This window comes from Phytophthora infestans, genomic scaffold, assembly GCF_000142945.1.
Source record: "Phytophthora infestans T30-4 supercont1.11 genomic scaffold, whole genome shotgun sequence".
In the NCBI taxonomy this organism is placed as follows: Eukaryota; Oomycota; class Peronosporomycetes; order Peronosporales; family Peronosporaceae; genus Phytophthora; species Phytophthora infestans.
The window spans coordinates 443,361-468,114 of NW_003303748.1; the positions used below are offsets into that span (position 1 = coordinate 443,361).

Genomic DNA, 24,754 nt, shown 5'->3' on the forward strand with positions numbered 1-24,754 from the left:
CTTGCAGCCTCAACGTCCAGGAGGCAGCTGTGTTAATCCCGGTCAAGGAACCGTCATAGCACGACCCATTCAAGTCTGTCGCGGCGGAGTGGATGGAGCTTGACGTCCGTCATGAATCCATGAGGCTTATTAGGAATCGAGACTACGTGTACGTTGAGGCTACTGGGATTAAACACCTCCCGAGTGGGGAACCTCTGGGGTATCATGTCATGCACTCAGTGGGTATCCCTCAAGCTCTGAATTTACCAGGACGTGTGCGCTCTGATCTTTCGGTCTATTCGTTCTTCCGTCAAGTTGATAAAGCTTCCCTGTCTGTATGTTCCATGGTGATGATGAGTCCAATGAGTGGGCCAGCTCGACACGCTCTCGTCCCTCGATTTGTCAAGACACTGGTGGCTACGTCCAAGAGAAAACCCATTCAAAAATCGTCACAAACGCTCGGTAAACGGCGACTTCAAGCCAGAGCTGCGGCAGCTGCACCAAGCGTATGTGGCGCTTGCCCAAATTTGCAAGACACCACAGGATGTGTATGTTGTGCTGTGAGTACGTTTGCAACGCCTGTAAAATCGAAAAGAAGGTGGAGCTTCCGACTTCAAACGGCAAAGTGACTCAACGGAAAGTCACCATTTGCTTCTCTTGCCTAACCGACTTGATAGCTAGAAACGAGTCCAAGTTTTCCTTTTCATTGCGTCTAAGCAATAACCCCGAGATCTGTCAACAAGATTCTCATTCGATCTGGCAAACGAGATAAAGAAGATAAGAGCTTAAAAAAATCCCCAAAAAATTACTGCAGAAGTACAATAACTGTACCGTACCATCGGTGCGAGCTGCAATGGGAACGGCAAAACTATTAAGTAATCGAGGGTTGGTTTGGTCATTGGAGCGTCATGAAAAGCTTTTCCGCATGGGAGAAACTAGAGATTTGTTAGTATCTGAGAAAAAGTAAATGAGCGAACATGCAAGTTACTTTTCGTCTTACAGCGTGGGCATGCCGCAGAACACTCCATTCCAGCGTATATCGCTCTCCTCTGTTAATGAGGATGAGCTGCAAGTCATCACCACCACTCTCGTCGACGCGAACTTCGAACAGTATCAAGAATTTGACGGCGTAGACTCCAAATTTTGGAAACTCGTTCAGATAAAGAACCACATTCGACTGTATACCGAGAAACGACGGAAGCAGCAAGCCGATTCTGGACCAGATTTATACTCAATGCTCTGCGTTGGGTCAATTTCCGGTGCTCTCGACGACCTAATGTCTGGTACTGTCAAGCGAGCCAATGATCCCAGTGGCGCTGCATTGCTTTCTACTGTCCAAGAACCGACTATGGAAGACCCTGTCCAGTCTATCACACTTAAGTGGATGGACTTGGATGTGCGTCGTCGAACAATGGGGATCGTTAAGAACCGCGACTACGTTTACGTCGAAGCTACAGGTATCAAGTACCTACCTAGCGGTGGACGTGTGGGGTACCATTTCATGCACTCGGTGGACATTCCAGAAACCCACAGCTTACCAGACCGAGTACGTGCGAAACTTTCGGTGTGTTTCTTCTTCCGACAAGTCAGTGAAACGTTAGTGTCGGTTTACGCAATGACAATGCTGGATCCCATGAGTGACGGAGTACGTCGGGTAGTCGTACCTCGATTTGTTAAACTGATATTATCACCGTTCCAGGATTCCAAAGGTGGTAAAACGAGGAAATTCGGACTGGAGTTGAGTTCTCTCCGGGTGGACCACACTTGTATTACGTGTCGTAAGCGGGTGTGGCGCTGGTTTGGACCGTATTTCAGATGCAGTCTTTGTTTTGGGTTCGTTTGCAGCTCGTGCAAGATTGAACAGAGGCCCAAGTTCCAGTCATCGACTCTTAACGCGACGAGGAGGAAAGTAATCTTTTGCTTTTCGTGTCTTAACGACGCGCTGGTTGCTGGTGAATTCGAATTTGAAAGCTCAGACGGATCCTCTCGACTTGTTTAACCTGTCTATCGCTCTGAGCAGACATTGAGATCACCAGGTTGGAGTATCACAAGAGGCGTCACGCTGTCGGCTGATTCTGTCAATACAAAGTAAAGAGATTTAAGGCATCCCTTGTATTAATACATTGTGGCTTAAACCCTGAAAATTGCTAAAGTTGATCAACTTTTTTGTGCTAAAAACACAACCTGAAAAATTTCAAAATCCGGAAAGACTTGAGAAAAACGTGGACAACATTTTCATGAGGAGAAGAAGCTACAAAAGTGGACATTTAAACAGTAAAGTTGCGTTTATGAGCTGATAAGTGGTGCATTGGCAATTTTTGAAACAGGAGTCATCACCAACTTTTTATTTTCGTAGTGTAACCGTCAGCCTGGGAAGGCAGCACTATATAGAGGAACTAGGCGCCAATCGAACTGAGCAAGAATCTAAGGCCACTTCCAGCATTACGACGAGAACGCTTCTGAATGAGCTCATTCGACTTATGATGCCTATCTTACTGAAGTAGCTCTCTACGGGTACGTACTACTTGTAGTTCTTGAAAGACGAAACTGATACGGCCAGTCGAAAGAGCAAACCATGAAGTAATAACAGAGATATGAACAAAATAGCGTAAAACCAACAAGGATATAATTCGAAGGCAGTTTAGTGCTCACAGCCTCTATCACTTGTAGCTACTCAGCTGCTACGCAGTACCTATCAAGCCGCCAGCCAATACCTCAAGAACGTGCTGGACGCTAAGGACGACCCTCTACAGCAGCAGAAGATCAATGCTTGGATGGTCATGGACACAGCCCTTCGCACCCAGATCAAGGATGGCTCCCTCGGTGTGCTGCAGTCCAACGACCCTGTGACTCCCCACACGAGCGCCCAGCTCGTGGCCAAGATCGGCAGCATCGAGCTGCTACAGAAGGTATGACCGACCCTGTCGGAGCCTCTACTACAAAATGTAACGAGCGTCATTGAAGGATGCATCCAGGCCACGCTCGAGTGTCTAGGATACCTTTGTGACGAGTTGGAGGAAGGTGCCATCGACGAATAGGACACGAACCGTACCCTTACAGCCATCGTGGACGGTATTCGGGCCGAACGCCATATGTCTTGCAGCCATTACGGCCCTACGCAGTAGTTTGGAGCTCGTGAGGGAAAACGTTAAGCGCAAACAGCCAGACCCTAGTGATAGAACTCGACGTCATCAGAATGCTCAGCAGCTTATTGAAATACGGTCTCGCCTTATCGCCGTGTTTCCTCAGGCCCCTCCCCCCCCCCAGCTTCCATGTCGGCCGCATTCAGCGAGTCTTGTAGTCGCATAGACACCTACAGCCTTGGCCTGACTGCAGGGCAAGTCAAACTGGCGCATGGACGACGCCGGATGCCGACGCATTCGAGTTGTACTCCTGCCACGCGCCTACACGTTTCGAGTCCACTTCTAGCACTTCGCGTACGTTGGGTGCGTCTAAATACGTGTATACATATGACATATCGTAGCACTCAGTGTCGCCACCGTCATTTCTGGATGGCAGATGGATGTCGCACGGGTTTCTATCAGCCTTGAGCATCGATTCGAGCAACTTCTCCATACAGAAATCCTCTCCGACACCACACGCAATCACGTCGTGTCGACGCTGCTCCAAAAGAGAGACACATATTCGCACAGCTGTCTTCATCTCGTCCAGATGAGCTGCTTTCCATTAGTGAAATGTTGCACGCGTTGTGAATGGTCATATCGATGTAGTGTGGCATCTGGATCGCTGCTTGTGTACGGTTATTGCCAATAGCAATTCTCTTTTAAGTTGACAAACTTTGACGAGCCAGCATTCTGTTTATTTTTCTGCACCCGTCGCATCGTTTAGCGCCACCATGCGCACAGGTTGGAAGTGCGCCGTTATGCCTAGGAGAGACAATTTCTCCTCACCCGAATGCAGCGTAACAACAAACTTGAGTCGAGATTCTTGATGCACATGTGAAGGCTTGCTCAGAGAATCAGTGTACCGACCACCGAGAGCAATATCCTTTTACTCGTGATATGAAGTACGTTTTTTAAGTGCTCTGGTTATTTGGAAAGTGAGATTAAAAGAGTTCCTGTAAGTTGCAACAAAGCAAATTTTTAAATCACAGCTGCATGCAGAAGATACAGCTTGTAGTTCTTCTAGGTACCAGTACTGCACGAGTCTGTAAGTTACAGCCTGTAACCTTTACTGACCTTTACCGTGCATCTAAAGAAGCTGTACTTGAAACGTATCTTGTACAACATACTGGCTGTGTAATATCCGTGTAAATTTGTCTTACCAAATTACATGTACTGAAGCCTACGAGCCACCTTATTTCTTCTGCTTCTTTATTAATTCGTAAGACTCGCAAGCGCGAAACAAAGGATTCCTTCGCCTTCTCGACCGACGGACATCAGCAACTTTCTGTATATTTCGTGAAGAACCAGCCGTGTCCTCTCTGGTTTCACAATCTTGCAGTACCTCTTCACCATCATCAGATGAATTCTCTATCACTGGTAGATTTGGTGGCTCTGGAAAGGCCGGTAGCGATTCAGATTCGTCCAAAACATTTTCACGATTATCATCTGCATACTCTGTCACTGGCAGGTCCAGCGGCGCTGGAGAATCTTCTCTTGGACTACCTTGATCAATGCGTTGGTCCCCTTCTTGCGGTGGCACTGGTAGGACGACTGGTACCGCTCGCGATTCCTGCAATGCTAATGGTCCACAAATGAATTCTTTTATCGCAATTTCTGCGATTTCTGACAGTTCTGTGTCACAAATCGCTGCTGCGGATCCCGCACTACTGGACAGGGCAACTCGGGAAACTGCGTGGACTTAATCACATGAAAGCAGATTCCTCATTTCTTCCTTATTAGAAACATATAGAACCTATGAGCTGCATCAATGGTCCAGCCTCTTTGAGGTATACCAACCCACATTAAGCTAGTGTAACTGGTCGCCCCGTGAGAGCGATGGACTTCATTTAGAACTTCAGATGAGGTAGTTGGTGGATTACCCTCTAATGTTGGTGCCGGACTCGGTTATACTTAGAATTTCTGCTGACGGTGCAATCTGTACAAGGACGGGTTCAGATCTCCAAAACGATGAGCAGTGGATGTCATCATTGTTTTCTTATTTTTCATCTTTCTACAGGAAGCCTTAGGTCGCTTCGAAACTTTATGCTCGTCATTAAACGGAGCCGTTAATGCAACCTATGCAATTCGAGATAAGTCTAGGCGTGTGACCAGCTCCGTATGACTAGCTCTTTTGCTGTCATTTACGAGTTTCAGCGTGTAGTGATATGTTTCTAAGGGATTGTTTGCTGCTACGTACCCGGTTGGGGTATGAAAAGCTTGTCAACAAGAAAACAGCCTCCGAGAATCCAAAATGAAATTATATGATTGACCACCCTGCGAAAGGTTGAACAAATCTCATCGCCACACCTCCAAGAACTTACGACAGAATCATATTTTCTTATTAATAGCGAAATGCAAATCGTAAAGATTTCGAAAAATCAACTGTTTGGATTCGATATAGCTTTTGGTCATGAAGGTGCTTAGCCACATTTTGTGTGACATGTAACCAGCACATTAGAATGTTGCTTTGTGAAAGATCCGATACACATGCGTTGTATTGGGCCTTGGCCACTTCCATCATGACATAGTCAGAACTAAGCTGCACTTGAAACAGTCCGTATACGACTCGTTTTCGGAACGCAATACACCAAGCTATATCCACTTCACGACGCTGTAATGTGCAGAAGTAAACTACAGGTAGAAAAGCACCACTACGATCCAATATTCCAGCCACAAAGACGGGATACTTCTGCTTCACGATGCGGTGATAACTGCCCAAGTGCATCATAATGGCTAGAAGTGCATTTTGCTGCACAGCTACAGAGCGCGCTATAAGCTCCATGCATGTAAATCCAATTCAAAGTGTTTGCCTTAGAGACAGACCCAAGCGAAGGTTCATTCACGCTCTTTACATCGCAGCGAACAAGCAGGTCATCGTGGCCTCTATCCTCACGACCTTCCCGATCATACATGCATTGTCGACAAATCTCGATTACAGGAGCCATACTGTCAGGCTTCTTCTTTCTTCTTCAGCCTTTAACAAAGCTCTAGACGTGCTTCAACACCGCTGTTAGGCCAAGAATCCGAATCCGCTGAGCTTCCCGGCACAGAAATGCGAGCAAAAGCTGCGGCACAATTGACAGTGAGTCATTCAGCTTAGCCAGAATATAAGATTTAATGTCGTCCGTAAGCTTAGGATTTACAGGAGACTCGGGAGCATCATCAGTCATTACATGTATTTCTTCCTCCAGTACAGATATAAAGTCAAATTCTTCACATGCTAGAATCTTGTATCGACATTTGCATGTTTTACCAGATGCAGCACATTGCTGGGGGGGGGCATTTCGTAACGATGCAGAGCTCCTAGTGATAATTGGCAGCTAGGAAGTCCTCTTCGCGATCCACATGATTCATTGTGCACCGAAGTAGATCATTTGTGTTGAGGTTAGGGCCCGTCACAGGGACCGTCTCTCCATCGTGCTCTCTATAAACTAATAATGAAGAGACACGGTATTTTTGACTCTAATAAATAATGTACTAAAATGTCTGGAACATTTTAGTACTATGAATGGTAGCGGCAATTCTAGACTATGTTTCTGAATGCCGCATACTAATTTCTTGTTAGTAGCCCGCTACTTTCTTAAACATTAATCTTACTTCTTCTTTTACCGAGTCCACCACATGCTCTTCTTCTTTTACCAAGTCCACCACAAGCGTCTTCTCCTTCTACACTCAAGACTTCCTCTTCACTATGGCCGCCTAATCCTCTCTACCTTTGTCCTCATTCAGTTCTGTACTGCCCTAACAACTCTGCGCAAATCATTCCTTCAACAGGTTATCAGCCCAACGCTTCGCCAGGGTACTGACGAGCTGAAAGCGGTAAGACGATGCGTTTCCAAGCCCCAAGGCTCATGAAGGAGATCGGAGAGAAAATCGCCGACGGACACCAACTCGCGTGAGGCCACGTTGCCAACTTGGCTCCAGCCACTGTGCTGTAGCACAGCATGCGTAGTTATTCGCCATGCTGGGAGGTCATGAAACCCCCGCGCCAGCCATGGAGCTGTAGCGCCGCACGAGACACATACATTCCGTGCCACACCGGCCATTGCCGAGTTGTGAGGCCATGATGCCAGACCAGCCATAGCGCTGTCTGGTTGAAAAGCCGTACTAGAAGGCCACAGTGCCTTGTGCTCTACGTACATGTACGCGTACACGTACACATACACGTACACGTACACGTACACATACACGTACATGCATTTGATGATGTACAAGTACATGTAGTACATATTTAAGGCGAAGAACTAAATACCGCCCTCACGCACCAGCAGCATTGCTGTAGTGTCACGCCATACTGGGAGGCCAAATGCCCCACTTGCGAGCTATAAAGCTGTGCAAAAATTATTCCAGCTACAAGCTGTGTATTTACTACTAGTATATGTGTACTTAATGAAATACCATTTTAAATATGTGCATCTCGAGCTACAAGGAGGAATGGCACAGCTAAAACCTCGCTTAATGCAAAGCTGCAGCAGTCTACTAAATGCAGATCTACGGCTTGTTGAGAACAGGTAATCCACTACATTTTGGACCTGTAAAATAAAAATATACCTTAAAAAAACAAGAAAGAGATAAAATAAAAATGGGCAATTGTCCATACAAACATGTGTCTGGTATTTAACCAAGTTAAGAAATACGCCCAGAAATGTATGAAACTGGGAGGCAACAACGCCAAAACAATTCATTCAATTCGCCAAACTTAAAAAAAAAATTATTGCGGCAAAAGTTTCAAACATTTCCAGCATAAAGAAAAAATCTTCAATACTTTATGACTTTAAGACAAGCCTACACAAGCCTCTGTCTACAGAAAGCAACTATAGTTTTACTGCATTAGTTTCATTTTCAATGGAATCGATAGTTTACAAACCTATTGCTTGCACTTGCGAAGTATAAACAAAATAAAAATCTTCGAAATGAGAAACAACTCCATGAGCCTCTAGGGAGAAAAATAGCCCCAACGATGAGAGCCTGCAAACAAGATGCGTACACTACCGATGACACTGTTAGATGTTTTTATGCTTTGAAAGCTGTAGCCTTTCTTCAAAAATATTTGAAAACTATAAGCTCTCAATAATAATAGTCAGAACAAATTGAAAATGACTGCAGCACCTATATCAACCATTTCATGAAATTGGGAGGCAATTCTATAAGACCTCAGCAGCGGAAAAACAAAAAACAAACCACACATATGAAAGAGCAAAACAATGGCAGTTTAAGAAATGAACAAAGCTAAAACGCATACACAAAATATATAAAGATAAATACGGTGATCAGGTGTATCCTCGAAGGTTTCCTGAGTAGCCAACAACAGAGCGAACAGGTTTTGATCCTTAAAATTAAAGGTTTTCCTGAGGTAGCTTCTACAAATTCGTAAAGCTAAAACGATAACAGCAACAATTCAGCGAACAGGTTTTGATCCTTAAAATTAAAGGTTTCCCTGAAGTAGCTGCTACAAATTCGTATAACTAAAACGATAGCAACAACAATCACTACGGTGAACAGGTTTAATCCTCTAAGGTTTTCCTGAGTAGCCAAAATAACAATGAAAACAAGAAATCAGCACAGTTATTGCCAAAGCAAAACAGCACAAGGCGACAAATCTGACAATGAAAGTCAAAGGAAAAAGATCATCAATATCAAAACAAGATCTACTTCTTGTAAATGCTCATGTACGTACAGGACTGTTATAACAGCCACCTGTGGTAACTATCCGACAGATAGAGCATCATACACATTCCTCGATGTGGGAGGCTGTCGAAGTAAGCATCTCCGATGTGATGATGACTATCTAGTGAAATATAACTGTACTATTTCATATAGAGAAATTGTAATCGAAGGTAACTGCTTTGGGGCAGCCATTGTAATGAGATGCACGGCGATAGTAGGGTCCATCCGGGCCACCTGCGCCGACCGAGACATGATCCTCAAAGCTGGCGTTAAATAACTGAGCCTCGAGCCAATCTGCCTGGTCTCCACAAGTATCCTGAATGACGCCGACTGAGCGAGAATGAAGCGTTGCAATACCCAAAGCTGGCTGTTGAAGCACCGAAATTTGTTGGTGTCGTGGCCTTGACGTGCGTGTCCTTGACGTGCGTGTGGCTGGTGCGGTGACAGTAGAGTGTAAATTGTGATGTGAGACTACGAGATCAGCTCGATGAGCCCCCGAGCTGCTGATTGATCCTATACCGCGCGCCGGACCATAGAATAAGACCTTATGCCGTCTCAGCATCATCTGCGTTTGTCGTCTCTACTAAATTCAAGGCTGTCCGTCATGTGGGCCGATTCTGATGGCATTGAGCTTCTCTAAGTTAACATACACGACCGATAAGATGGCCACTTGTTGTAACTGCTATTAACTTCAATACAAGTGTACTCTCAAAACCTATCACTGTCAAAACTAATTCGTTTTGAACTTTCGAGTCATTTTTCAGTATGCCACCTGGTGCACAAGTGGCCAAATGGCGATTTGGACTCCACCTCCCCAGAAAACTGCCCTGGCGAGTAGAGTCCAAATCCGGTCTCCGTTTGGCTGTAGGGCCTCTAGGAGCTTCAGAAACGCATAAAACACGAATTCGTGTAGCCATTTTGTAAATTGACTGAACATTTTTAACAGGGTTTTCGTAGACCAATCAAAACACGTGTATTATATTATCCAATGACGTTCCCTGATGTCGATCCAGGGAGGCTGTTGAGGTTAGGGCCCGTCACAGGGACCGTCTCTCCATCGTGCTCTCTATAAACTAATAATGAAGAGACACGGTATTTTTGACTCTAATAAATAATGTACTAAAATGTCTGGAACATTTTAGTACTATGAATGGTAGCGGCAATTCTAGACTATGTTTCTGAATGCCGCATACTAATTTCTTGTTAGTAGCCCGCTACTTTCTTAAACATTAATCTTACTTCTTCTTTTACCGAGTCCACCACATGCTCTTCTTCTTTTACCAAGTCCACCACAAGCGTCTTCTCCTTCTACACTCAAGACTTCCTCTTCACTATGGCCGCCTAATCCTCTCTACCTTTGTCCTCATTCAGTTCTGTACTGCCCTAACAACTCTGCGCAAATCATTCCTTCAACAATTTGTAACCCGAACATAAGCTGATAGACGCCCTGGAAATTCATCATACGATTTGTCGTCTCCTGTCCTCCATAGTTCTCGCCACGGCTTGCGCACACGGCGCCGCACATCATCCTGCTCCGTGGACTGAGCTCCGTTGGCAATGTGCTCACAAACATAGTTATATAGTAAGTATTTAAAAGAGCTCAGGAGTTTCAAATTTGCATGAGATAATTGACATTCTCCTACTTTTAGTGGGCGTGACCAGGCCATCCGAAAATGGCTTTGCCAAGCCATTTTGCAATGTCTCCGCAATCAGATATTCCGTGGATCACTAAGCTTTGGTGAAATAAACTATTCCGTAGTATTGCACCTTCTTTTAACAATACCAAAATAAAAACAAATTAGACGATAGCGAATCCAACCACAGGATGACAACCTGTATTTTGGTAGCTATCTAGCTCTGACTTACGCACTCATAACCTTCGATACAGTTGCGGCTCCCCAAATCCGACGGTTGAGTTTTAGGAAGAGCAACATCTCCAGGCGACTTGGTACAATAAAGTGACAGCACGTGCCGCGCCTTGCCGAGCAGGCGCTCCACCGCATTATATGTAGGTGGTATAAAGCGCACAGCACCGTAGGCTTGAGCAGCGACTCGCGGTTTCTTTCGCGCTCTCAGCGCGCGATCCACAAAGCTACTGCGGTCAGCATTTGCGACCGCGTCTTCGTCGGCGTGATCCGCTGCGGGCACCGCAATCCTTGAGCAGGCTGTGCTGTTTAGCCGTTAGTTCAGCCTCTTTGCCAAGCAAGACGCTGAGCGTCTAAAACGGGCTCGTAGAAGCTACACATTTGCCGTGTGCTGAAGGGGCTGTTGGTTGCCATCTTGATTCGAAAATGATTACACGTTTGACGAAAGAGCAACTTTTGAAGGAGAAGAAACCATTGGTTAGGAGAAGCACACAGTGCACCAACTATCGTAAAAAGGTAATTTCAGTAAGCAATATTTTGGAAAAAGCATTTTTTACCTTAAAATATATTTTTATATCCACAATCGTAAGTTACTTCACTTTTTTTGTTAAGATAACTCCGTTTATTGGCACTTTAGAACTAAATAAATCTCACTACCGGAAACTGAGGAATTCCAGTATTAAATAAATATTTTTTTGCACTGTATTTCAATCTTTTAGAGGTGCATCCCATAACTTTAGTTGACAGGATGGCTCTTTCAAAATGTCATCATGGAGGAAAACCCTTACAAAGTTGTTATGTTCTTAGGTGTCAAGAAAACATAACATAACGGCATAAAGGTAAATCGCTCTGATTGGCTGATTATCATTCTTGTTTCGCCACTTTGAATCACCCTATTAAATAATACCGGCTAATAAAATTTCACAGATATCCATTTCTAAAGGCATTCTCCAAGCACCAAAACCAAGTGCCTTCACCACCACACGCCAAGCAGCCACCTTGGTAAAAAGACACGCATCACTTCAACGCCTGCCACCAATAACTCTAACCTGTCTTTCCTTGTATCACTCACAGAGTTTTCAAGCTTGCATCGCTCTCTATCACCATGCTGCGTCGTCTTGCCCTCCGTACCGTGAAGCCTTCTGTGCGCAACTTCGCCTCCGCCTCGGAGCTGTACAAGAACCCGCGCAGCTCCAAGTTCAGCATGACCAAGATCGTGGCCACTATCGGCCCCGTGTCGGAGCAGCTGGACATGCTACAGAAGATCACGGACGAAGGTTTGCGTATCATGCGCATTAACTTCTCACACGCCGAGTACGACGAGGCCTTGCTGCGCGTCACTAACCTTCGTGCCTGTCGCGGCGTGCACGCCGAGGGTCAGGCCAAATTCAACCTACGTGCCGTGCTACACGACACCAAAGGACCCGAGATCCGTACGGGTAAGATGCGTGACGGCAAGAAAATCACGTTAGAGAGTGGCAAGTCGGTGGTGCTCACGACCGACCCGGCTTTCGAGCTTGAGGGTACCGCCGACAAGTTCTACGTTACGTATCAGCAGTTAGCCGAAACCGTTAAGGTGGGCGATACAGTGTTACTATCTGACGGCCTTATCCGTCTCACCTGTACGTCAGTGGGTAAGGATGAGATTACGTGCCACATCCACAATACCGAGGAAATCGGTAACCGTAAGGGTGTAAACCTCCCGGGTTTGATCGTCGAGTTGCCTGCTCTATCTGATAAGGACAAACGCGACCTGGATTGGGGTGTCGAGCACGATATCGACTTTATCGCGGCCTCGTTCATCCGTAAGGCCAGCGACGTGAACTCGATCCGTTCGTTCGTGGGAGAGTGCGTTAAGAAACACTGGGGTAACCAACCTGGTTACATTGCCCCTAAGATCATCTCTAAGATCGAGAACCTCGAAGGTATCCAGAACTTTGAGGAGATCCTCGAGGCCTCGGATGGCATCATGTGTGCCCGTGGCGATTTGGGTGTCGAAGTGCCGGCACAGAAGGTCCTGACATACCAGAAGATGATGGTGGACCGCTGTAACGCCGTCGGAAAGCCGGTTATTGTGGCGACGCAGATGCTCGAATCCATGCAGAACAACCCGCGCCCCACGCGTGCCGAAGTGTCGGATGTCGGCAATGCCGTGCTGGACGGCGCGGACTGCGTCATGCTCAGTGGCGAGTCGGCTCAGGGCAAGTACCCGATCGAGTCTGTGGCCACGATGAACACGGTGATCAAGGAGGCCGACCAGCTCCTACTCAAGCCTAACTACCAGGCCAAGTTCCAGTTCGAGCCGCCCACGTCGGACGTCGAGTCAGCCGTGTCGTCGGCAGTCAAGACGGCCAACGAGATGCACGCGCAGCTCCTGATTGTGCTCACCCGTACCGGTTACACGGCCCGAAAGGTCGCCAAGTACAAACCGACTGTGCCGGTCATGTGCTTCACCACCGACCTTAAGGTCGGCCGTCAGCTCCAGATCCACCGCGGTCTGTACCCGGTGGTGCCGGACTACCTTGACCGTGCCCCGACTACCGCGGAGGCCATCGCTCACGCCAAGAAGATGGGATGGTTGTCTGCCGGCGACCGTGTCGTCGTGATCAGCGGCGACAAGCTGTCGGACGATCTCGGCCGGGAAATCCTCATCGGCGTCGCTGACGTCCAGTAAGACGGAGACAAAACAACCTTGATGCTTTACAGTTAGGGAATACAGTGTTTTGAATTAGAGTTGCCTTAGTTTATTGCTACAGTTCCCGTTCGCACACGATCGCGTAATGACCTCACTTGAGTTCGAGGTTTCGTGACGCTGGTGTTAGCAGAGGCGTCTTTAAGGATGCGCGTTACAGCCCCAGCTTGCCCTGCACCCGGTAAAGCGTCTTTCACGCCGCTCTCGAGCGCTTTCGTGCCCAGTAACGCAGCTAGCCGCTGGAAACTTACTGTCGCCTCCGTACGTGCAGTCGCGTCCTTGCTCTCGCGGAATGCTGCTAAAGCACGATACAACGCCTTCAAGGACTCAATGCCTTTGTGGTTTAGCATCGGTTGGTCTTGTAGTAAGCGTTCCAGACTCAACGCTATGATCTTCGCAGCTGAGCCACATAATTTGCCGTTCTTGTTAGTGCCGTACCGGGCTACTGCTACTAGAAGCGGTATACCGGCAAGATGGGTCGCTAGCTTCTGTGCTGCGATTAAGGCCGCGTCACGTAGGAACTTCTTCTCACATACAGATCGACGTAGAAGCACGTCGATCATCTCGGGACGTGCCCCACCGAGCAACGCACGCTCTTGAGTCGATCGAGGTAGAAACTCGAAGCATTCCGCACATGCTAAAAGAGCGTTTTTGGACGGAGCTGATCGGAGACTGTCGCATTCTAGCGCAAGTGGACGTAGCAGTTCTTCGTTCTGTTTGGTCGTGATCACTTGGCTGTGATGTACGACGAAGCGGCGCAGCATCACGACCGCCTCGTACAGTTGCTGCCAGTCTGAGCTCTTCGTCAAGACGTGGAGAACGTCATCTAATGTGGCACTTGAGACGTCCATTACGGGTGTCAACTCTTCGGTCGTGAGCACGACGACATTCTTGTCGTCAACAACCTCGACAGCCTCGTCGTTGGGCAACGAAGCCTGACGGTGTTCATGTTCCAGATAGTCATGCATCTGAGTCATGATGGCGGACTTGGATACGGGGAGAAGAACTCAACGCGTGGAAACTTTGACACTGCCCGCCATGTCACGCGCCCATTAACAACAGCGGAGCTATATTGAGAGCTGGCGTGGATACGAACCAAAGTTGAAGTGGTCGAGGATAAAGTTAGCAAATCTTAGCGGAATAATTCTTGAGGACGCACAATACCACCCTCCGAAGATATTTTCAAAATATATTTATTCTGGGAAAGCTAAAGAGACCAACTTAACCACAATGCGCAGACAAGGTGTCGATATTATTTAGCCGCTGGGTATCGTAAAGGTTTGCCTTGAGACTTGGTACAGCTTCGAGAATCAAAAGGCTACCATAGTCTCATTTATCAGCACTCGAGCGCCGCGAGCACGCGTCGAATCGATGGTCGATCGCGCGGTGAAAGTGCCATCATCCCACTATCACTACCACTGGCCAGGAGGTTTACTCAAGCCTCAGCACGTTCGACACACACCTTGGACGTAGCGTTCAAGTCGCAGACAATAAAATTCGTGCAAAGGAATTTGCACCACACTCCTTTCAACTGAGACTCAAGATCTCGAGTTCGTCGCTCTGCACAACTCACATCTTTTACATTCCAACCCTTTGCTCAGTCTGAGCTTCAGTAAGCGTCCTAGGAACTCCAAGTGACAATTCAATTGCGGGTGGTCCAGAAACAAGAATCCCGCCTTGTCTGGCCAGTAGAAAAGACCTTGGTCAGATAGCTGACGCGCAACGTGCACGCAGGGAGTCACTGTGATCAGGTGTCCTGTGCCTACTCTCTCAGATACCTGCAGCACGTTAGTGGTCATTCGCGACTTGGCCTTGCAGCCAGCCAAGCAGTCTCCGATATCGTGAAAAGGGGGGGGGGCTACCAACACCAAATGAAGTTCCCGTTACCCCGTAACATCTTCCCCACCGTGGAGCTGCCTCTCGACGAAGCTGAAGCGTTGGAAGCATACGCGACCAGCGTGGTGCGCGAAACGCGCGACTACTACCACACCTTCTTGACGACAGGTCGTGGACAGGTTGATACGAGTCAATGGAAGAAGCTCAACCAGCAGGACAAGTTCACACTTTACAAGCAGCGCGGCGCGGCAGCGGCTGAACGGAGAAGCGCGTCGGGGCTACGAGACCCCCAGCGAGGCAATGAGGTGGTCCCCCTCATGTTAGCAGTGGGGAGTCTGGACGGGACTGTCGAGGACTGTATGCTCGGCCTCCGAACCCCTACCGGTCGTAGTATGCAGCTCAAAAGTGCCGTCGTCGAGGACGGATACGTCGATTGGGCAGTACTAACGCAGCTCGTCAAACCCACGCCGTCCCAACCGTTCCACGAGATATCGGGGGGCAGAAAAGCTCACCCGTTCTTTGTCGGGACAGTCATGCGAGTGCGAGACATCGTGTACCTCGAGACCACGGGGTTCATTACGATCAAAGGTCCCGATGGACGGAAGCAACCGTTAGGATACCACTTAAAACATTCCGTAGATCTCCCGGAGGTACGCGAGTTGACGGAGTTCAACGTTGTACGCGCTAAACTGTCCTACTGCTATCTGTATCGACAACGTTCGGAGCGTGAGGTGGACGTCTTCCTGCGTGGCTTCGTGTGTGCTATGGGCGAAGCGCCGGAATCTCTGGTCGTGTCCACCGTCACCGAGATCGTCATGTCCATCCCAAAGAACCTGGCATGTGCCAAGATGTATAAGCTGGCGTATCTCCTCAAGCACGCTAGTCCTCCCGTAAAGTCTCAACGAGGCTGTAAAGTGTGTTCCTTATGTAACCGAACAGTCAAACCAGCAGCGCTAGGAGACATCCACAAGATCTGTTGTGTGTGTTGCGCACGGGTGTGTGCAGGCTGTCGTGTGGCTCACAAGATGGTCAAGATCTCGCCGTACAAACCAGGCGTAATCTCCGAGAAAATGGCAGTCTGTGGGCGTTGCACTCGCGCAGCTGCTGAGCTTAGTGCATCGCTTGTGGCCGCGCACTCGGTACGAGATGCCGACGTGGAATCCTTGCCGGAACACGACGTTCTGCTTTGGAATGTCGACGTCTCCAGCTCGAACTCGCAGTCGTCGTCTGCACACAGTAACAATGACCGTAATACCCCGTAACATTTAAGGAACAAACAGTAATTGAAGCTTTCCGGTATGTGCTGCATGTTGAAGTGAGCTTTACGTTGAAGTGTCCTGCTTGATCTCCAAAGATTTGTATCGATAGGGTTTGCTATCATATCCATGACATAAGGAGCACTCTCTGCCAGAGAGTCTGGTGGATGTCACGACGTTAATCTCAGCCATGCCGATGGTGTCGACAATCAACTCCACACATCATCGCGGGGAGACACAGTGCCATACCCAGACATTTCTTGTCAGATGGCTGCGTCGTGTCATCTGTTGCGTCTCTCTTTCGACGTGCTTAACGTAGCCCCACGCTCACTTCACTATCTCACGACCACTACAAACCAAGATCATTTCTCGTTCGTCGCAATGAAGAGCCCATTCATTGTCAACCCGTTTCTAGAACTCCATCTGACCACATCCGACCGCACGAGCCTTGTTGAGTTGGCGAACCAGTGTATTTCGACCAATCTCGAGCTGTGTATGAAGTATTTCGACAACAAACGCAGAGTCGACACAGCTCATTGGAAGTCGCTCAAAGAGAAGGAGAAGCTCAAAGTGTATTCCGAGCGACCGGAAGGAGTAGCTGCTGCTACCGCTGCTGGGAATGAACCGACAGGCTCGGGACTACCAATGATCTTATGTGTCGGCACCAAAGAGGGCAAACTAGACGACTTGATGTACGGTTTGATAAGCGAAGATCTTGAGACGATGCGGATGAAAACTTCATCAAAAGTACGTCGATGACTTCAGTGGAGCTGCAGTGCTCGACTCGGTGGCGTTGCCTACACTGGAAGGCCTGTGTCAATCCTTAGTGATCAAGTGGATGGAGCTGGACATCCCGTTCCATTCGACAAACCTGGTTAAGAACCGCGACTACGTCTATCTGGAAGGCACAGGATACGTTACTTACTCGAAAGGAGAACGTCTGGGTTACCACTTACTCCACTCAGTAAATTTCCCTCGAACCCATTCATTACCGAACCGAGTTCGAGGCAACCTCTCTATCGTCGCCTTCTGGAGGCAACTCGGACCTAACACCTTGGAGTTGTACGCGACCGGTGTCATGGACCCTGTCGACGCTGGCTTGGTGCGTAGACTCGTGGTATCAAACATGGCGAGTTTGTTCCTGTCGAGTTTAAAGTACGCGTATTGCGGACAGATGCGCAAGCTCTCGTTCATGCTCGAACGTCGCTACGAAGAGTCCAAGCTGCATGGTGCTCCGAACAAGAAACACGTCTGTGTCACGTGCGCATCGTCGATCTCTAGTCGGAAACTCGGAGACTTTGGCAAGAGCAACAGTACGTGCAAGATGTGCTTTGGTCTTGTGTGCAACATGTGCAAGATCGTCCGCAAATTGAGCTTCGTAGACCCGGATCTGCTGCTCTCGCAACGCAAAGTGACGTTCTGTACCGCGTGCATTAGTGAAGTGACAAGCATGAATGCAATTGACGTCGCGAGGGCTAATTTGATGGCTAGAAAGCGACATAACGACACGAACTCTAGCGCTGACAGAGCGCTGTCTTCCGGCGCTTACAGCACGGAACTCTCCTCCTCCGCGGGCTCTCGATCGGCTTTCTTGTGTTCTTTTTTCTATAAGATAAAATTACGCCGGTACTGAACCTCAGTTGTTTCAGCGATGCCTGTACCACTTCAAACACTAGCGTTTCGAGCTCCTGTGTCCAGTTATTCCTTTGTTGGCGACGAATTGTTGCATCATCCTCGTTGAAACGATAAAAGATCACTCGTCAGGATTGGTCTTCTGTACCTTACCGGCCTCACCTCAAGACAGCATGTATCATATTGCAGGGCCATTACGGTGTATGATGCCTTGACTTACTTCATCTCCATCTGGAGTCACGCACTTGTGCTTGACTCGTTCCGACACTGTCGACGACAGGGAGAGGAAGACGCCGTCCAGCTGCGGGTTGATGCGTTTCTTGATATAAAGTCGAGATTAGAGGTTGGTTTTGAGTGCTACGGGATCTTACCCGGTATAACTTGGGCACCATCAGATGTCATTCGGCCATCACCCCCAGCTGTACTACATAGTAGTGTGTTAATCTGGCTTGTGGAGTCACAGGCTCCTATGCCTCGTCGCAACGTCGAGTATCGTTCCGCTCTCCATTCCTCGACTTGCTCAGCTCCTAGCACTTCCACACTCAAAGATGAAGGGCCGATTCATCATCAACCCGTTCCAAGAACTCAACCTGACTCCCGCAGACCGTACCAGTCTTGAAGACTTGGCTAACCAATGCATCACATCCAACCTACAGCTCTGTATGAAGTACATGTCCGGCACAACTCGTCGAGTCGATCCGCAGCACTGGAAGCCGCTCAAGGAGAAAGAAAAGCTCAAAGTGTACACGGAACGCCCGGAGGCTGCTGCTGCCGCTGCCGCTTCGGGTAACGAGCCGACGGGTTCTGGTCTACCCATGATCCTTTGTGTCGGTACCATGGAAGGCAAACTGGACGATCTCCTTTATGGAGTTATCAGTGAAGACCTCGAGACGATGCGTATGAAGGCGTCATACGTCGACGACTTTAGCGGTGCAGCTGTACTGGACGCCGTGGTGCTTCCTACACTAGAGGACCCGTTCCAGTCTTTAGTGATCAAGTGGATGGAGCTTGACATCCCGTTCCACTCGACCAGTTTGGTTAAGAACCGTGACTATGTCTATCTCGAAGGCACGGGTTACGTCACTAACTCCAAAGGGGAGAGACTGGGCTACCACTTGCTACACTCGGTCAACTTCCCACAGACTCACACACTACCGAACCGTGTGCGTGGCAACCTCTCCGTCACTGCCTTCTGGCGTCAGATTGGCCCCAACACAATGGAAATGTTCGCTACCGGCGTCATGGATCCGGCCGATGCCGGCTTGATCCGTAAGCTCGTGGTGCCCAATATGGCCAACGTGCTTCTCTCCAGCTTAAAGTACGCATACTGTGGACAGATGCGCAAGCTCTCGTTCATGTTGGAGAAGGCTTACACCGACTCGAAGCTGCACGGTGCACCTAACAAGAAGAGCATCTGCGTTACATGCTCGTCACCAATCACTAGCCGCAAGCTGGGAGACTTTGGCAAGAGTAACAGCACTTGCAAGATCTGCTTCGGCTTCGTGTGCCACGCATGCAAGATCTCTAGAAAGCTGAGCTTTGTGGACCCGGATCTGCTGCTCTCTCAGAGGAAGGTGACGTTCTGTACGGCGTGCACCAGCTCCGCTACGAGTGTGAGCTCCGTGGACTGCGCACGGGCCATGATGCTCAAGCATCACAAGGTGAACCATGCCAGCGTCGAGCAAACGATGTCATCTGACGACAACAGCGGAGAATACTCGTACGCGAGTGCACAGTAGATATAGACGTGACTAGCTCAAGACTAGGACCTTAGTTTTGACTTTTAGCTGTGGTAATGTGAAGGTGGAAGTGAAATGCGTTTGCCAACAAATGTTGACCTCAGGTGTAACTATTAACGAATTGGGAATACTCTGAAGTAGTATTTAGCTTAAGTGCTTACTACAGCTCATGTAGTAGACGCTGTAGCGTTTTAGTAATACCAGCTCGATTCTCTTATGATTCCCCCAATTATATTACTTTTAATTATATTAATGATACTTCGAAATAAAATATGTAGGTTAATAATTATATTTTGCAGGCTGGTAAAGAGAATAAATGCTACATAAGAACAATAACAATTCGAAAATAAAACGGTTGAGGACAAAGTGAGCCCTTATGTTGATCGAAGCTATTTCTTATCCTGCGTCCTACACCTTCTAGCCTATCGCAGCAAAATACTGCAGTGTCTTATCCTGATTATAGTCGCCGAGCTTCAAGACCGACGAAAAACAAACATACCCTGTCGTCAGTTCTCGACTCGCGTCGTTCTTCCCACCTGCAAAGCCAACCACCGATTACTCGACAGCTATAATGAAAGGACGATTCATTGTGAACCCGTTCACAGAGCTAGCTCTGACTGAGAATGACCATGCCCAACTTAAAGACCTGGCCAACTGTCTCATCATGTCCAATCTTGAAAAATACACCAAGTACCAGGACGAGAAGAACAAAGGAGTGAACCCACGTCGCTGGAAACTCTGCAAGCAGCGCCAAGGTATCAAAATGTACGTCGAGCGTCAAGTTACCGCTTCGTCCGGAGAGAATCTCAGTGGAAACGGTTTACCGTTGATCTGGGGCAGGGAACAAGGAAGGCAAGCTCGATGACTTAATGTACGGCCTCGTCAGTCCCACACTCGAGTCGATGCGTGTCAAGGCGTCATACGTTGATGACTTTAGCGGCGCGGCTGTGCTCGACAGTATCGTCGAACCGTCTCTGGAAGAGCCCTACCAAGCTCTGATCGTCAAGTGGATGGAGATAGATATCCCGTTCGCCTCTATAAACCTCGTTAAGAACCGCGACTACGTCTACATCGATGCTACGGGGTTCATCAAGTGGAGGAACGGTGAACGTCTGGCCTACCACCTCATGCACTCAGTAAATTTCCCCAAGACACCTGATCTCCCCAATCGTATTCGCGGTAACATGTCGGCTATGGCGTTCTGGCGTCAAGTTGGGTCTAATACAATGGAGCTCTTCGGTACTGCCGTCATGGACCCAGGTGGTGATATGATCAAGAGAATTGCAGTGCCCAATATGGTCGGTGTCTTCTTTTGTACACTAAAGTACGCCTACTGTGGTCAGATGAAGAAGCTCGCGTTTATGTTGGACAAGAAATACGCAGAGTCCAAGCTCCATGGAGCCCCGAACAAGAAGAATATTTGTGTGACGTGCTCCACCCCGATCACTAGTCGCAGACTCGGAGACTTTGGCAAGAGTGACCACACGTGCAAGCTCTGCTTCGGCTACGTATGCCACGCGTGCAAGATCGTGCGGAAGCTCAGCTTCGTGGACCCAGACTTGCTGTTGTCACAACGGAAAGTGACGTTCTGCACGGCGTGCATCAGTGAGGTGACGAGTATGAGCTCCGTCGATGTAGCTCGCGCTCAAATGCTTGCCAGCGGGAGAATTTACGCAGGACACATGCACTCAGGCATGCAGTCATCCATATCATCGGACAGTGTTGACACGCGAAGCATGATCTCGGACTATTTGGTGGATGCTGGAGCTTTTTGATCGAGAATTAATATATATTCAACTTTCTTTACACTAATTTTTACTAAAATTAACTATTTGGCCTGACACAACAGAAGATAGCGGCACCCCAATTGCATGAGGCTACAGTACCCGACTTCACAAAAATGGACAGCAGGATAGTAAGTTACTTAAAATCCCAATATTTTGTAAGCTTCGATCTTCACACCACAATAGATAACGGTGTACAGCTCCTGGAATCCAGGAGCTGTACACCGTTATTTATTCCTCGACTAATAGTAGTGTGAAGATCAAAGCCCAAAATTCCAGGCTGGAATGCAATCATAATTGGTTAATCAACGCAGCTCGCCTCTGTTTTTTATAGATCGGACCAAAACTGACTATTCGCCCACTGCACATGAAAAGTATTTGTTCTTTATCAGTAGATCTGATCAAATTTGCCCAAATTTGTGACGTCACTAAAGTGCGAATGCATGTCCTCTTGATTTTGTGAATCTTATTAGAAGTATGAAAGCCATCCGTTATAGGAACTCAGCGTACGCGCTGCTCAGGAAATCTTTTGGCGTTGGATTGATGACTGCCAAAATGTACCTATTAATATCGTCATGTACATCTACCGGAATCTGACACAGGCCTGCGGCTCATGTATGGGGTGACGGGACATCCATATAATAGGCGCTTAATGGACGTCTCGTCCGAGTAAAAAAGAATCGACCGTTTGTCGTCATCTCCAACTTTGGAACACCGGACTAAAGAAACTTTGACGTTCTCAGAGCAGAATTTTTTTCTTCATCCCAAATAATCGCATTTTCAACAAGGTGGATATCGCATTCATTTTCAAAGCTCGTGCAAGCTTCAGCTCTGTCAATATTTTACATGCTCAAATGTTTGCCAGTGGCATGCAGTCATCCGTATTATTGAAAAGCATTGCCACGAGCAGCAGGGTTTCGATCTACTTGCGGGCCGATTTTATAAGTAGACCCCCGAGTTTGAGCGAAATTAATACTTTTTGATAGTTATTCCAGTTAACAACTAGGCTGCAAGCATATGACAGGCGAAAGGATCACTTTCAGTGCTTACCTCTTTGAGCATACTGACCAAGGGTAAACGGACTCTAAGGCTCAAAGATTTGATCCAAATTTAAAAAGCGCTCGTCACCTTCCCAGTCGATACTGGTGACACGCAAGCCACAGCCCCATGCAACACACGACGTGTCCAACCGGCTACATTTCGGACCATACCTTTGCAGCAACCGCCGTCGACATGGGACCAGCGCTTGCAGCGGTATCATGTCCAGTACTCCGGTATGCTTCGAACAGGCAAATGACGAAAACCTCAAATGATGGTGAATATAAAGAAAAACAGTTTTTGAAGACTCATCAAGATCTCTCAAAATTCGGTTTCGTCATGAAGCGGGTCAGATCGCAAATAAGTTATATCCGATCTGATGAGCAGCGCTTCGTGGACATGGAATTGCTGTTGTGACTCTGAAAGCTGACGATTTGTCCTGGATGCATCGATGAGGTGGGTGACGTCTTGTTAATCCAGAATGAGATTTTAAAAGTGCTGCTGTGCTGCATAATTAATAATCTCTTTTATTTCAGGCCCTCTAAATGACAAAACGACGTGTAGATGGACCTGCTCTTACGTGGCAAGGTGTTCAGTTTTCCATCCTAAAAAATCCAAGGGATCACCGGCCTCAAGTGCGGTGCAGTGCGGACAGTGTCAACGTTTCGTGGCGTACAGTGCGCAACGTCAGCGTTCCATCCCTCTGGCACTTCAAGGCGTTGTTGGGACAGTCAGGATGGGCTGATTGGCTTTTGTACTATGGTCAAATAATAATTAAAAAAAATGTCTTCAGCACTAACGGGTGGCGCTGCTTTTTCCTTCATTATTCATCTTGCCACCGAGACAACACCGAGTTTGCTCGTTTCTACACAATGAGGGGACGATTCGTCGTGAACCCGTTCCCAACTGTGCCGCTAAGTCCGTCGGATGAAGCTCAGTTACACGACTTGGTCAATTCCCTCGTTAAGGCCGGTCTGGAACGATACACGTCGTACCTAAAACACGCTACCCACCAGCTCGATTCGCCGCGATGGAAGCTCGTCAAGGCTCGCGAAACAGCGCGTGTGTATATGGAGAAACCTGCTCCGAATAATAACCAAGACAGCCAGGAGTTGCCTTCGTTGTTGTGTGTGGGCACGGCCCCCGGACAGCTCGAAGATGTCATGTTTGGAGTGGTAAACCCGACACTGGAGGTGATGCGGATCAAGGCGTCGTATGTCAACGACCTGAGTGGCGCCGCAGTGTTGGCGAACGTGGAAGACCCGACACTAAACGAGCCGTTTAAGTCTCTTGTGGTCAAGTGGATGGAGCTCGATATCCCACTACACAACACCAGCTTGGTCAAGAACCGCGATTATATCTACGCGGAAGCCACAGATATTCTCGAGTTGCCAACGGGCGAGCGGATTGGCTACCATTTGTTGCATTCCATCAATTTCCCGCAAACACACGAGTTGCCGCACCGTATTCGCGGGAATTTGTCTATTTGCGGGGTTTTCCGCCAGATTGCGGAAGACACTACCGAGATCTACGTCACGGGAATCATGGACCCCGCGGGAGGTCTCGTGCGTCGTCTCGTGATCCCCAACATGGCCACCACGTTCTTGTCGACGCTTAAATACGCACACTGTGGACAAATGAAGAAGCTCGCGTGGATGTTAGAGAAGAAATACAAGGAGTTCCGTCTGCATGGCACTCCCAATAAAAAGGTACAGTGCGTGTCGTGCCAGGCCTCGATCACAGGCCGGAAGATCGGCGATTTCGGCAAGACCGACGCTACATGTAAGCTCTGCTTCGGCTACGTGTGCCACAGCTGTAAAATCCACAAGAAAATCAGCTTCGTCACGCCTGATATGCTGCTGAGCAAGAGGAAAGTCACTTTCTGTGCGCTTTGCCTTGCGGAGGTCAGCAAATCGGACGCGTCTGAAGCTGCGCGCGCACAGATCCTAGAGAATTACCCTGCCAACCGACACACTTCGTCTGCGACGTCCGAGTCCGAGACGAGCGGTAGTAGCTGAAGGTACATGTACACGGAAGAAGAGACCAGAGAACACCATTTATTTCGCAAGTGCATTGCTATCACAGCCAATGGATTATGGGTACCGGTACAGGCCAAAAAAAAGGCACTCGCTACCAACCGT

The 24,754-nt window shown here is 48.2% G+C and overlaps 8 protein-coding genes across 8 annotated transcripts; 7 read left to right on the forward strand and 1 right to left on the reverse strand.

Annotated features, from left to right (window-relative positions):
* Window positions 1-323: 323 nt before the first annotated feature.
* On the forward strand, window positions 324-3,017 carry PITG_07404 (uncharacterized protein; the record flags this gene model as incomplete). The annotated part of the gene is made up of 5 exons (XM_002904386.1): window positions 324-485; window positions 998-1,525; window positions 2,016-2,067; window positions 2,650-2,888; window positions 2,955-3,017. 5 exons carry the CDS (start codon window positions 324-326, stop codon window positions 3,015-3,017), a joined length of 1,044 nt encoding a protein of 347 aa, XP_002904432.1.
* An 8,724-nt stretch (window positions 3,018-11,741) lies between these two features.
* PITG_07405 (pyruvate kinase, putative) lies at window positions 11,742-13,321 on the forward strand (the record flags this gene model as incomplete). Its single annotated transcript, XM_002904387.1, has 1 exon — window positions 11,742-13,321. The coding sequence occupies one exon, from the start codon at window positions 11,742-11,744 to the stop codon at window positions 13,308-13,310; it is 1,569 nt and encodes a 522-aa protein (XP_002904433.1).
* Window positions 13,322-13,341: 20 nt separating this feature from the next.
* Window positions 13,342-14,349, reverse strand: PITG_07406 (uncharacterized protein; the record flags this gene model as incomplete). Its single annotated transcript, XM_002904388.1, has 2 exons — window positions 13,342-13,662; window positions 13,708-14,349. The coding sequence occupies 2 exons, from the start codon at window positions 14,294-14,296 to the stop codon at window positions 13,376-13,378; spliced, it is 876 nt and encodes a 291-aa protein (XP_002904434.1).
* An 810-nt stretch (window positions 14,350-15,159) lies between these two features.
* On the forward strand, window positions 15,160-16,426 carry PITG_07407 (uncharacterized protein; the record flags this gene model as incomplete). Its single annotated transcript, XM_002904389.1, has 1 exon — window positions 15,160-16,426. The coding sequence occupies one exon, from the start codon at window positions 15,200-15,202 to the stop codon at window positions 16,424-16,426; it is 1,227 nt and encodes a 408-aa protein (XP_002904435.1).
* Window positions 16,427-16,776: 350 nt separating this feature from the next.
* On the forward strand, window positions 16,777-18,053 carry PITG_07408 (uncharacterized protein; the record flags this gene model as incomplete). Its single annotated transcript, XM_002904390.1, has 2 exons — window positions 16,777-17,171; window positions 17,248-18,053. 2 exons carry the CDS (start codon window positions 16,802-16,804, stop codon window positions 18,051-18,053), a joined length of 1,176 nt encoding a protein of 391 aa, XP_002904436.1.
* A 516-nt stretch (window positions 18,054-18,569) lies between these two features.
* On the forward strand, window positions 18,570-19,883 carry PITG_07409 (uncharacterized protein; the record flags this gene model as incomplete). Its single annotated transcript, XM_002904391.1, has 1 exon — window positions 18,570-19,883. One exon carries the CDS (start codon window positions 18,601-18,603, stop codon window positions 19,789-19,791), a length of 1,191 nt encoding a protein of 396 aa, XP_002904437.1.
* A 427-nt stretch (window positions 19,884-20,310) lies between these two features.
* PITG_07410 (uncharacterized protein) lies at window positions 20,311-21,597 on the forward strand (the record flags this gene model as incomplete). The annotated part of the gene is made up of 1 exon (XM_002904392.1): window positions 20,311-21,597. The coding sequence occupies one exon, from the start codon at window positions 20,661-20,663 to the stop codon at window positions 21,564-21,566; it is 906 nt and encodes a 301-aa protein (XP_002904438.1).
* Window positions 21,598-23,460: 1,863 nt separating this feature from the next.
* On the forward strand, window positions 23,461-24,696 carry PITG_07411 (uncharacterized protein; the record flags this gene model as incomplete). Its single annotated transcript, XM_002904393.1, has 1 exon — window positions 23,461-24,696. One exon carries the CDS (start codon window positions 23,486-23,488, stop codon window positions 24,629-24,631), a length of 1,146 nt encoding a protein of 381 aa, XP_002904439.1.
* Window positions 24,697-24,754: the final 58 nt, after the last annotated feature.